Source organism: Citrus sinensis, chromosome 4 (assembly GCF_022201045.2).
Source record: "Citrus sinensis cultivar Valencia sweet orange chromosome 4, DVS_A1.0, whole genome shotgun sequence".
Taxonomy (NCBI): domain Eukaryota; kingdom Viridiplantae; phylum Streptophyta; class Magnoliopsida; order Sapindales; family Rutaceae; genus Citrus; species Citrus sinensis.
The window spans coordinates 4,893,814-4,906,017 of NC_068559.1; the positions used below are offsets into that span (position 1 = coordinate 4,893,814).

A 12,204-nucleotide genomic window follows, 5' to 3' on the forward strand; every position below is an offset into this window, starting at 1 on the left:
TTTCTTTTCTGCTTTATAATAATATCACCTGCTTACTATGTAGCAGTCTCTTTTCAAATGTCCAAATTACAGAATGTAGTATTGAAATCTTAAAATACCAAGGAGGTGCATTAAGAGCAAGGATTTATAAAAGGCTCAGAAATTTTACAGACATCAACTCAGATTGGGACTCAAAATGGTCTGGTAAATTTACATCAACCCAGATTGGGACTCAAAATGGTCTGGTAAATTTGCGTGAGTGGCTTGCCACTTGGACCATTGTAGGCCTATATTCCTGATATTTGGAGAAACATTTGAAGGCAAGCTCAGTATAAATAAGCAGTTGTTGCTTCTTTTGAGGGCATAATCCTTCTCCAGTGTTTATAGGATCTATACTATTTCGACAAACTTATGACTTTCGACATGTCTTAATACAAGCTTCTGCATAATGTATTTCTCATCGTCTTCATAACAGGATGAATAACGAATCTTTCTTCCAGTCAGAAGCTTAAGAAGCAATGCGCCTATTGGGGTTATCTTAGATTAGTTGTGGAAGGGTTGGTGGTGGTGGTGAGTTTACAAGGAAACGCTTCATGCTTTAAGTTAGCTTTTGGGGTCGAGAGAGGTCCAAAATCAGTTAGCACTAGAGTTTGGGTTATCCTACATCAATTGTGGACGAGTTTACGAGGAAAAATCCTCACCCCTTGGGCTTCTTTTGGGTTGAGAGATGTCTAAAACCACCTAACAATGGTATCATATTTTATTACATATATAGATTAAAATAGGGGAGTTTATGGCTTACATGATTAAATGCTTTAGGTTATGGTTTTTGTTACTTGTCTAGATTAAGATTGAGGAGTCTATAAATTGAAGTCATAGAATTATAGTATTTGGCAATTTGAAATGGAGGATTTTTTGTACATGAAAGATCTCTGTGAACTCATTGAAGGTGAAGATGCTAGACTATAGGTATTATTAGGTTATAAATTGATGAAAGTGTATACAACTATGTTGCAAAAGAAACCAAGTTTGATATTCTTTGGCAGAAATTGAAAACAATTTATGAGTAGTCAACAACACAAAATAAAGCCAATTTGTTGAAAAGAATACAACGGTGCAATATAATCAAACATACTACTTTAGGGTTTAGTTGATTAGTTGACTACAATGAAGATTATTCTTGATGATAAGTTATAAGCAATGTTATTATTTAGTTTTTTTGCTTGACGATTGAGAGATATTAGTGGTGTTAGCGAATAATCTAATACTGAATAAGAAGTAAACTTGGATATGATTGTAAATTGGCCGCAGAAAGAAGAATTTAGAAGGAAGAGTGTTGAAGCAATTCCCTTTAAGTTAGATGCATTTGTTTCATAAAAGTAAGAAAGACAAAAAATAATCTAATATTGAATAAGAAGTAAACTTGGATATGATTGTAAATTGGCTGCAGAAAGAAGAATTTAGAAGGAAGAGTGTTGAAGCAAATTCCTTTTAAGTTAGATGCATTTGCTTCATAAAAGTAAGAAAGACGAAGAAGAAGCCAAAGCATAAATTCCCGTCAACGAAGAAACATCAAGTGCTTTTTGATTGACACTAAAAAACGTACATTCAATAAGGATAAAATTATCAGTTTTTCACTTATTGTGTCGATTAATGTGCTCATTATTCTTAAATTATTTTAATACTCCCCAAGTATATTTATGTTAAATTAATTTATAATTTTGTAATATGTTAATTTTATTTTAATTTTTTATTGTAGATATATTTCAATAATACAGAGGAGTTGGAACTGGAAGCGGGAACAAAGAAAAATTATTGGAGTATTTTGGAATGTATTATTGAGGAGATGTAATTAATAAAAAAATATAAAAAAAAAATAAAAAATAATAAACGGTGAGCAACCATGTTTTGGTTACTCGTGATGGCCATCACAACTTTCAATTAATATATATATATTATAATATAATATAATATAATATAATATAAAATAATAATAAAAAATAAAAGAAACGACGCATCCCTTGCCTATAAAAGGCAAGGGGATGCAAGAGTAGAGCAGAGGAGCTGGAGCCGAGAGGAGACGAGAGAGTGAAACTAAGGAATTGTTTTATTTTTCTTCTTTTCCTTCTTTTGTCGTGTAATCAACTTTCTTGTAATATATTTCAAAAGTTTGTCAAATTAAAATGAATGTTTTGTTTTCTTTTAATATGAGTGGCTAATTTTACTAAACTGAGGTGAAGGGTAAAGTTCAAGGTTTAAAATTATAAAATTAATTACTTTCACAAATGAATTTTAAGTTTATTTTATTATTTTCTGGTTATTTTTTTCTCATGTTAATTTATAATTTTTTTTGGATTTGTATGGTATTTTAACATAATGTTGACACATTAATATAATTGTGGCACATTAGATACTTGATTCCATATTTATCCACACACATAATTAGTTAAAAATTAAATGACATAATAATTAACTGGTAAAAGTGAGGCAGAATATAAAACTAAGAGATTATTAAAATTATAGTTTGAATACTGAGAGTGGATCTCGTAATCTTAGCATAATTTTAAATTGATTCCTAATAATTTCTTTTCCCGCAATTAATTATCTTTATTTAACAAATTGACTACTAAATTTTAAATTCCTTATGGTTCGATTCCGGACTCACCGAGTTATTTTATAACTAGATACTTTTATATTTGGGAGTAATAACACTTTTGAGTCGTGTCACTTTTGCTGTCAGAAAATGGATCACAAAAAAGGGGAGTGTGGAGTGTGGAAAAGGCAAAAAGGAGATACGCAAAAAAAAGTCAAAGAGAACACTGCATTTATAGTTGATGGCGACATGAGTATTGTTTATGATAAGAGCTTTATAAATCTCACTTGCCATACTAATGATTTAATGATTGATTCGGGAGCTTTATTTTATGTTACTAATTAGTATAACTACTTTGCATCCTATGTTAATGGTGATTATGATTATGTCAGGATAAGAAATAAACATGCATCTTAGACTGTGAGAACAAGAGATATTTGCTTATAAATCAACATTTCCTGTAAGTTGTTGCTCAAAAATGTTAATATCAAATGTTCGTACTAGCAAGCTTGATAATGGTTATTCTAGCTAATTTGGTGAAAGAAAATAGAAACTCACGAAAAGCTCTTTAGTGTTAGCAAGGGGAAAGAAAGTTAATGTTCTCCATGCAATATAAGATAATGTCTAGAAAGAAAATGTGAAAGTGGCAAAACTTCTTACATAAGATAAAAGGTTTAATCACATCGGTGAGAAAAGGCGAGCTAGAAACTCTAGTTAGAAAGAAGAATATATCTAGTTTGGTAGGTATATTCTTTAAGACTTGTGTTCATTACTTAGCTACAAAGACACGTATAGCAGTGTCAGAGACTAAATTCACCAACAATCTTGGTCCAATAGTCTAATAGAGAGAATGTATGTTTATGCTTGTGATACAAGGCATGATGTGTGAGGGTAAAATTGTTAGGATTATCCAACATTATTGTGGAAGGGGCTTGATGTGTGAGAGAAAATCTCACCCTTTAAACTAACTTTTGGGATTGAGAGAAGTACAAGACCACCTGACAACACCAAATTTGTAAACATCACACTTCTTATTGCAATGGACTGGCAATGGTTGGGAACTCGATTCTCAAGAGTCCCTTAGGCCACAAAGTTGAAAACTAATACTGGGGTTTGACTTTCTAGACGGCATCCTATCTATTTTAGAACGTTTTTCTGGCTCATGTGGGATGTAAATGTAATACAATTAAAACAATACTGGTCTGCATCATCCTCATTATCATTAAACTTTATAACTGAAATAGGACGATCATGCTGCAGATCCTTACTCAATTTATACATCAAATCATTTGTTACAATCTTACTTGGTCATAGTTGTTTGTTGCCGCCTTTGGCTCTATGGAAGTGAAGTTACCAATAAGATTGTATTTGCCATTGCAAGAGGCAATCAACTTTTCTGGTAAAACTTTGAACTCCATATCATAACTCTTTCTTTTCTACATTTTCCAAATACATGATTGTTCTCAGATGCAAACTCATCTAACCTATACAAAATCCCGGGGACACGAATAGTGAAACACAAATTAAAATGAATATTATTTGAAAAGAAATTAAAGTATGCAAATACGAAGAAAAAATCGAAGGAAGACAAGGTACCTTGCAGATTTCGAGTACTTTTTTCTTCTGGCAAGTATGGGAAAGTCTTCTCCTAGATTTAAAAATTAAAATAATTAGAAGACTAAATGGGGGAGTTCTGTAGAGTTTTAAACAAGGGCAATATCAAAGGAGTTGACTTAATATAGTTTAAAAATTAGAGTTCGGATATTTAAACCAGAAATGTGATAAAATGTTGATAAAATAAACTATAACACTATGTTGTGCTAAAGAAAGAAAAGAAAATAACTAATTAATACTGTAACACCATATCATTTTGTAGTTTATTTTGTCAGTCTTTAGTCTCCTTAACAATGGAGTATTGCAACTGCTCTTAAATTCAGAATTTAAATGTCTTTTGGGTAGTGTTTTTAACTTCCACTAAAAAAATGATTAAGATCCAAATTTAAGTAAAAGCTTTCAACCAATGAGTTGTTGATGAGGAGACATTTTTAAATTTTAGGAAGATAAAAATGTTGCACATTTGACCCATGTGAGTGAAATGGAAAAGAAGATTGAAACTCTCTCAAGGATTACTACCATACTGAAAGATTTCATTTAGAATAATGTAATTTTTCTAATAGCACTGATGGTCTTTTGACTTGAACTCGCTAAAGCTTCTTGGAGGTTGCAGCTTCATTCATAAGTCCTTAGTAACCTATATCATGTTTATGTACAGAAACCTGCATTGTTATGCCGTTTGGGGAATTTTATTCGTATATTGCATACCATGGGTATGGTAAACTGTCCAACACTAGTCACGAAACTTGCAACTAGAACTATGTTAATAAGTGAAAGAAATTTTGCTTTGCAAAGTGTTGTTTTCTATTGCCCGCTTATTATCTCATTTAACTTTATGTTATTTATAAATTATGCCAACGATCGAATTATAGCTCGTCTTCAACAACCCTATTCACTTGAACGCATTCCTCTGGAAGAAGAATATCAGGTTGGTGACCCAGTGAAACATGCTTTTAACAACCAGACTGGAAATATATTGTGAAACTTGGTTTTGATTGTTAATTTAGACTGGTTAATTTAGATTGCATGTTCCAACAAACATCTGTACTATTCAGAAATTGGAGTAAAGGATTTAGGCAGGTTAATCTCCAGTAAATCTTATGGATTTGATTTTTAAGAAATGTGAATTGAGTTTCAATGTCAATGAACCACATATTCAAGAAGTGAATTAAATTTGGGTTCAAATTCTGGGAATTTATAGTATATTGAAGTTTCTCTTTGTCATAGTACTTGTTTGACTAAGATGTCCTCAAACTTTCCTTAAGGTTAGTGAAATAAATTTCCACCATAGATGATACCTTTCAGTGCTTAGATTGGTTAATTGAGTTACTACATCCAAGTCATGTGTTGCTCAGTAATGATCAGATGTCTACTTGAAACGAGGATAAAAATATCAAGTGCTTGTATTGAGCACAAGTTTTCAATTTAATTGTTGACTGATGACTTTCACAATTAATTGTAAGTCCATAATTTTAACATGACATTTATCCTTACCTTCACAATTCAACTTTCAAGTGTATGTCCTGGGTGAAACAGAGCAGCCATTGGCCTTCGCCCTTCTCTGTGTAGAGTTTAATTAAACTAAATTATTTAAGTTCATTAAAACTTACTTTCCTCATTAGATGACTTATGGATCTGCTAATATAGTTCCCTTCTCTGTTTCAAGCAGTGCATTGATGTACATGTCTGCATAGGCATTGTTGTCTTTAATGTTGATGTACTAATTGAAGGCTCTTTAAATGATTATTTAAGTTCTCTAATTTTTCGGGAAGTAGATATTATTTTGCTCAGTCATATTGCTTTGTGGTTTTTGGCAGAAATAATTTTCTGAATTACTGATGAAAGCTGCTAGTGATTATAGAGCCTTGACAGAATTAGTTGCAGGTTTCCTGTGGAGCTAGAGGTTTAAGGAGCCTCCATCAGTTTGGGGGGTATGCGAGCTTCTGTTTGTTTTTATCAACTTCAGAGTGTAATATTGATCATCATTCTGTATACACCGACACATTTCTTGTTTTGTTAAGTTTTATGTATATTTTCATTCCATTTTTATGTTTAAGCCATGTTCCTTAAATATAAATCTTCGTGAGAAGTGTTATTTTCTAGGGAGATAGTTGACATAAAGAGGTCAAATGTTATGTTCTTATTTTTATTTTCCTTTTAAGTTTTTGGTCAGTTTACTACTAATGCATTCTGTTGTCAAGGTTCGGAAGACCGTTGTGCTTTATTATTGAAATGATTCTCTTGTAAATGATTTGGCTAAAATGATAGTCTAGTATAAAGGATTAAGCACTGCTAGAAAAATGGTCTTTACTGACACTTGGTTTGTGACACTTTATTACAAAGTATCAGTATTTGTATACATATGGGCCATTTTCCGTGTTTAACACATATGTATCACAAATTAATGATACTATGGTGTTTGTAATTGTGACATCAGAAATCGCTGACACTAAAGTATTAGTAATAAAAATAAAATAATTCTAATAATGTAACAGATGGAATTCGAACCTGGGACCTCAAACATCGGAACATTTAAGTTTAAGAAAAAGACAATTAGTCTTTTTCTTGGTGACACTAAGGTATCAGTAAAAGAAAATAAAATATAAATTTCGTTCCAAACTGATTTTCGAACCCAGGACTTTCCAAAGCCAAAGCATTTAAGTTTAAAAGTGAAACCGTTTTGACTTTTTGTTAGTTATGCAACTGAATTAGTAAAATATTATAATTTTAATATGAAGCACTTGAAATGTATTGAGCGCGGCTCACTGAAAATTTTAGCGGGTTTTGGCTGAAAATTTATTAGTAAATAATATATTTTCAGTTAAAAACGGTATCGTTTCACTTAGGAAAAATAAAGATAAGTAAAACGCATCGTTTTATACAAGCCTAAGACCAAAATCGAAGCTAATTTTTTTCTAAGTCATTCACTCATCAGTCTTTCACCACTCGGTTCTCCTTCTCTGTCAAAGCTAAGTAAACCAAACCCTAAAATCATATCCCTCACTGTAATCAAACTTCACGTCGATCCCAACCAAGCTCGAAGCAGAGGAATTCATTTCTATCACGATTCGGTTCTCTCTGTCTCTCTCTCTTCACTGCGATAAATTCGTTTATGAAGGTGCCATTTATTCATTTTTTTTATTTTTAATTATTATGTTTCCAATTTACAATGCCTATTTTCCTCATGCATGTTGTTTTGTTGCGGTTTAACTGTAGAATGAGTTTTAAAATTCTTAGTTTTTTTTTTGTAATCTTGATTGTTTATAATTTGGGACCTGGGAAAACCTAACAGAGAGGTAAAGGTAACTGAAGTTGAATTATTGTACTAGAGTCTTTAACTAAGAGTAGTTTTATAAGTGCCTGATTCAAATCAGTTTTCTTTCGTCTCTTTCTTTAGTTGCCTTGTCACTGGACTTTGAATTTCATGTACACTTTAACTGGAATTGATGGATACAATGTCAATGTAGATTTGGGTTTTTCTCATTTTCCCCATTTCTTGAAATTGCATTTTAAATTTTGCATGATGCTTTTAATTTTGGGCCTAACTTGTTCCATTTAATTAGCGCTTGATAAAGATACATATTAACAAAGGGTCAATTCATCAATCCTTTCCCTGTAATGCACTTGCTAGACTTAGTATAAATGCAATATCTCACATGCAAACCCTTCAACAACAACAAGTATTATCCTTAATCTTTTTTTATGTGATTTCCCTTGTACAGCTATCTGACATAGTAATTAACAATCTGTCGCTTTTGAAGAATCACAAAAGTTTACGGTGTAACAGCTGTCTTCATTTGGTAATTCTTTTAAATCACTCACTTACTTTCAATTTATATTATCGTTGTGTTATGAGTTTTACTTGTACTGAGATGTTTTAAATATTGACATGCATAGTTTTACTTTCGTTTTTGTTGCATAGACTGTTCTGGAATAAAATTTTTTATTCTAATATATACTTTTGTTTGTTCTAATATGAAAAAGAAATTTTGAAAAATGTGGATGTGGCATGTTTTGTTGGCTTGCTGAATGTGTACGTGTAAGTTAGATTTGCTGGCTTGGTGAATGTGTACATGTATGCTCTGTTGGCTTGTTGAATGTGTACATGTATGCTCTGTTGGCTTGTTGAATGTGTACATGTATGCTCTGTTGGGTTGCTGAATGCTTAGATATATGCTCTGTTGGGTTGCTGAATGCTTACATATATGCTCTGTTGGGTTGCTGAATGCGTACATATATTTTAGTGACTCTAAACAAATAGAATTTAGATTTATTTTGCAATTTGTATTTTTTAATTTAAACCTAAAGTTTGGAGTTATTTGTGCAATTTAAGTAAACTTATTAAACTAACAACATCTAACAAATGAACAGGTAACAATACAAGTTATGGACAAAACTTGGATATTCTGTGCTAGATTGTCTGATGAGTATAGTGATGGGGTTGATGATTTCTTGGAGTTTGCCATTCTTAATTCTGAAAATAGAATGTCAATTAGATGTCCTTGTACTACTTGTTGTAATATGGAGTTTTTGAGTCCTCAACAAGTGAGGCTACATCTATTTAAAAAAGGTTTTCTAGAAAATTATTTAGTTTGGAATTGGCATGGTGAGGTGGATCGGAAACCTACCTCTGTAAAATGCCAAGACCAGCCACAAAATCAACATTTTAGATGTCCGGATTATAGTTATGTAGATGACATGGTTCATGATGCTTTTGAGCATTGTGATAAAGATCCTAGTTCTTTTAAGAATGTGCTTAAAGATGCTGAAAAGCCCCTATATCCGAGTTCAAAGCATTCAAAGTTATCGAGTCTAATGAAACTGTACAATATAAAAGGACTTTATGGTTGGTCTGATAGTGGGTTTTCAGTTTTATTGGAAGTGCTTAATGAGATATTACCAAATGATAATAGTTTGCCTAAGTCCATGTATGAGGCCAGAAAAATAATGAAGCTATTAGGCTTAGATTATGAGAAAATACATGCATGTCGAAATGATTGCATTCTTTATAGGAATGAGTTCGAGAATCTTAGTGAATGCCCAAGGTGTGGAGCATCTAGGTGGCAAATAAGAAAATATGGATAAAAAAAAATTAGAAAGGGGGTCCCTAAAAAGGTGTTATGGTATTTTCCTATAATTCCTAGGTTGAAAAGAATGTTTCAATCACCACAAACTGCTGAGAACTTAACATGGCATGAAAATAAAAGAATTAGAGATGGCAAGCTTCGCCACCCAGCAGATTCACCAGCTTGGCAGTTAATTGACAAGAAATGGCCTGATTTTGCCCAAGAGCCGAGAAATTTTTGGTTCGCTTTATCATCTGATGGGATTAACCCACATAGCACACTTAGCACTACTTATAGTTGTTCGCCTGTTACATTGATAACATATAACCTTCCTCCGTGGCTGTGTATGAAAAGAAAATTTATGATGTTGTCTCTACTGATATCTGGTCCTAAACAACCTGGAAATGACATAGATGTATACCTAGCACCATTGATTGAGGACTTAAAAACCCTATGGGATGTAGGCGTTGATGTGTTTGATGGTTATAGGAAACAAACTTTTAATTTACGAGATGTGTTGATGTGGACAATTAGTGATTTTCCAGCTTATGGAAACTTGTCTGGGTGTATTGTTAAGGGGTATTATGGTTGTCCAGTTTGTGGGATAAACACATGTGCATGTTGGCTACCGCATAGTCGGAAAATGTCATATATGGGTCATAGGCTGTTTATTGAAAATTCTCCTAAGCCTTTGTCTGGTACAAGTATCTTAAACTTGGTGGCTGACATTGACACCAAGTTTGGGAAAAAGGTCCAAAAAAAGCGTAAACGGGGTGAGGTTGAGGGTCACAATAAGGGTAAAGGTGAGGGTAACAGTAAGGGTAAAGGTGAGGGTGAGGGTGATGTTGAGGGTGAGGGTGAGGGTGAGGGTGAGGGTGAGGTTGAGGGTGAGTGTGAGGGAGATAGTGAGATTGAAGGTGAAGGTGAGGGTAAAGGGGATGTAGCTCAGTTGCTGTACAAAAAGAGATCAATCTTCTTTGATTTAGAATATTGGGAATATTTGTTAGTTCGCCATCAACTAGATGTGATGCATATTGAGAAAAATGTATGCGAGAGCATCTATAGCACATTACTCCAACAACCGGGGAAAATAAAAGATGGAATTAATGCTAGAAATGATCTTACACATCCAGACCTTAAAGAAAAAATTAACAAAGCATTGATTGTATTAGCTCCTGATGAACAAGACAAAGTCCTGCCCCCTGCCTCGTACACTTTAAGTAAGAAGGAAAAAAAAAATGTTCTGTGAAACCTTGCAAAGTGTTAAAGCTATTGTTCTAATTTTAGAAATATTGTTTCAATGGATGATTGTCGTCTTCACGGGCTTAAGTCTCATGATTGTCATACCTTGATGCAACAACTACTACCATTAGCAATTCGAAATTGTTTACCTCAAAATGTCAGATCTGTCATAATCAGGTTGTGCCTCTTCTTTAATTCTTTATGTTCTAAGGTAGTAGAGCCCAATTCTCTAGACCAATTGCAAAAAGAACTTACAATCACCTTATACAATTTAGAACAATCTTTCCTACCTGCCTTCTTCGATATAATGGTCCATTTAACAGTCCATCTAGTTGAAGAAGTTAGATTATGTGGCCCGGTTTACCTTCGATGGATGTATCCATTTGAGAGAGAAATGAAACCTATAAAGGGCTATGTACGCAACCGATACCGTCTTGAAGGTTGCATTGCAGAGTGCTATATTGCTGATGAAGCACTTGAATTTTGTGCTGAATACCTTTCAAATTGTAATTCAATCGGACTACCTACTGGTTGTCTAATTGATTTTACAGTCGAAAGGCCACTCGGAGGTGCAAATATTAAGGTGGTTGATGGCCCTACATTGGCGCAAGCGCACCGATGTGTTCTGGTGAACACCCCCGAGATTCAACCATACATAGAGTATGTGACTGAAAATTTGAACCTCTTTTTCGTTAATATTTTTTCAATTTTAATAATTCTGTTGGTATAATTTTAGGGAGCATTTGGCCTTATTGCAATCAACACACCCTCGTCAATTAAAAAAGCCTTTATGGTTGCCAATCGAGCACTCCCGTACGTTTGCTGATTGGCTGAAACAAAAGCTTAGATTAACTTCATTAGATCTAATAAAAGTATCCAAGTAAAAGCACACAAACTTTTCTCTTTCAACTAATTATTGTGATTTTATTAATTGAACAATAGGTAACAACTGATAAAGCAAATAATGTAGTGGTTGACGAAAAAGTATGGTGGCTGGCAAACAAACCCCGCTCAAGCATGGTTACATATGATGGCTACTATATTAATGGTTTTAATTTTGCTACAAGAGATCGGGACAGCAACCGCATAACATAAAACAGTGGCGTTTATGTAGTTGCTAACACTTTACAGATTTCAAGTTCGAAAGACAAAAATCCTCATTCTGGGGATATGCCTTTTTATGGGGTTGTCAGTGAAATTTGGCAGCTTGATTATCTAGGGGTTAAGAACGTACTTTTCAAGTGCGATTGGGTAGATGATAGAGGGGTTAATGTTGATGAGTTAGGGTTCACTGTAGTCAATTTAGATCGAATAGGCTACAAATCTGACTGTTTCATTCTAGCTCGTCATGCAAAGCAAGTGTTTTATGTGAAAGTTTAAGTTGAGTCTTAAGGCGAAAACCCAAGTGTTCAAGTGGATGGGAATTGCATTAAGAGGCTTTAGATGTAAGTTGGCCAATGAATATATTCTGCCCAATGCAAGCAACTTGAGTTCACTGAAAAAGCCTCCTCTTGAGTATGAAGGCATTAGAAAAGAGGACTGGAAGAGCTTTGTTGATAAGGTTTTATCTGAAGCCTTTCAGGTATGTTTAAAATTATGTTAGTTAGATAATATTATTGAGTTCATGTAACCATTTTAATCAATATCCGCTTTGTGCAGGAAAAAAGTAAGGCAGCAAAGGAAAAAAGAGCAAAGAATATGTACAATCAT

The 12,204-nt window shown here is 33.4% G+C and overlaps 1 protein-coding gene across 1 annotated transcript; it reads left to right on the forward strand.

Moving 5' to 3' along the window:
* Positions 1–8,572: 8,572 nt before the first annotated feature.
* On the forward strand, positions 8,573–10,501 carry LOC127901818 (uncharacterized). The gene is made up of 2 exons (XM_052439818.1): positions 8,573–9,231; positions 9,331–10,501. The coding sequence occupies exons 1-2, from the start codon at positions 8,573–8,575 to the stop codon at positions 10,499–10,501; spliced, it is 1,830 nt and encodes a 609-aa protein (XP_052295778.1).
* Positions 10,502–12,204: the final 1,703 nt, after the last annotated feature.

What these genes read in the sequence shown, in the direction of transcription:
- LOC127901818 (XM_052439818.1), top strand. Translation starts at nt 8,573, where the DNA reads ATGGACAAAACTTGGATATTCTGTGCTAGATTGTCTGATGAGTATAGT. An exon ending in AATCTTAGTGAATGCCCAAG is followed by an intron (nt 9,232 to 9,330) that starts GTGTGGAGCATC and finishes TATAATTCCTAG; the next exon opens with GTTGAAAAGAATGTTTCAAT.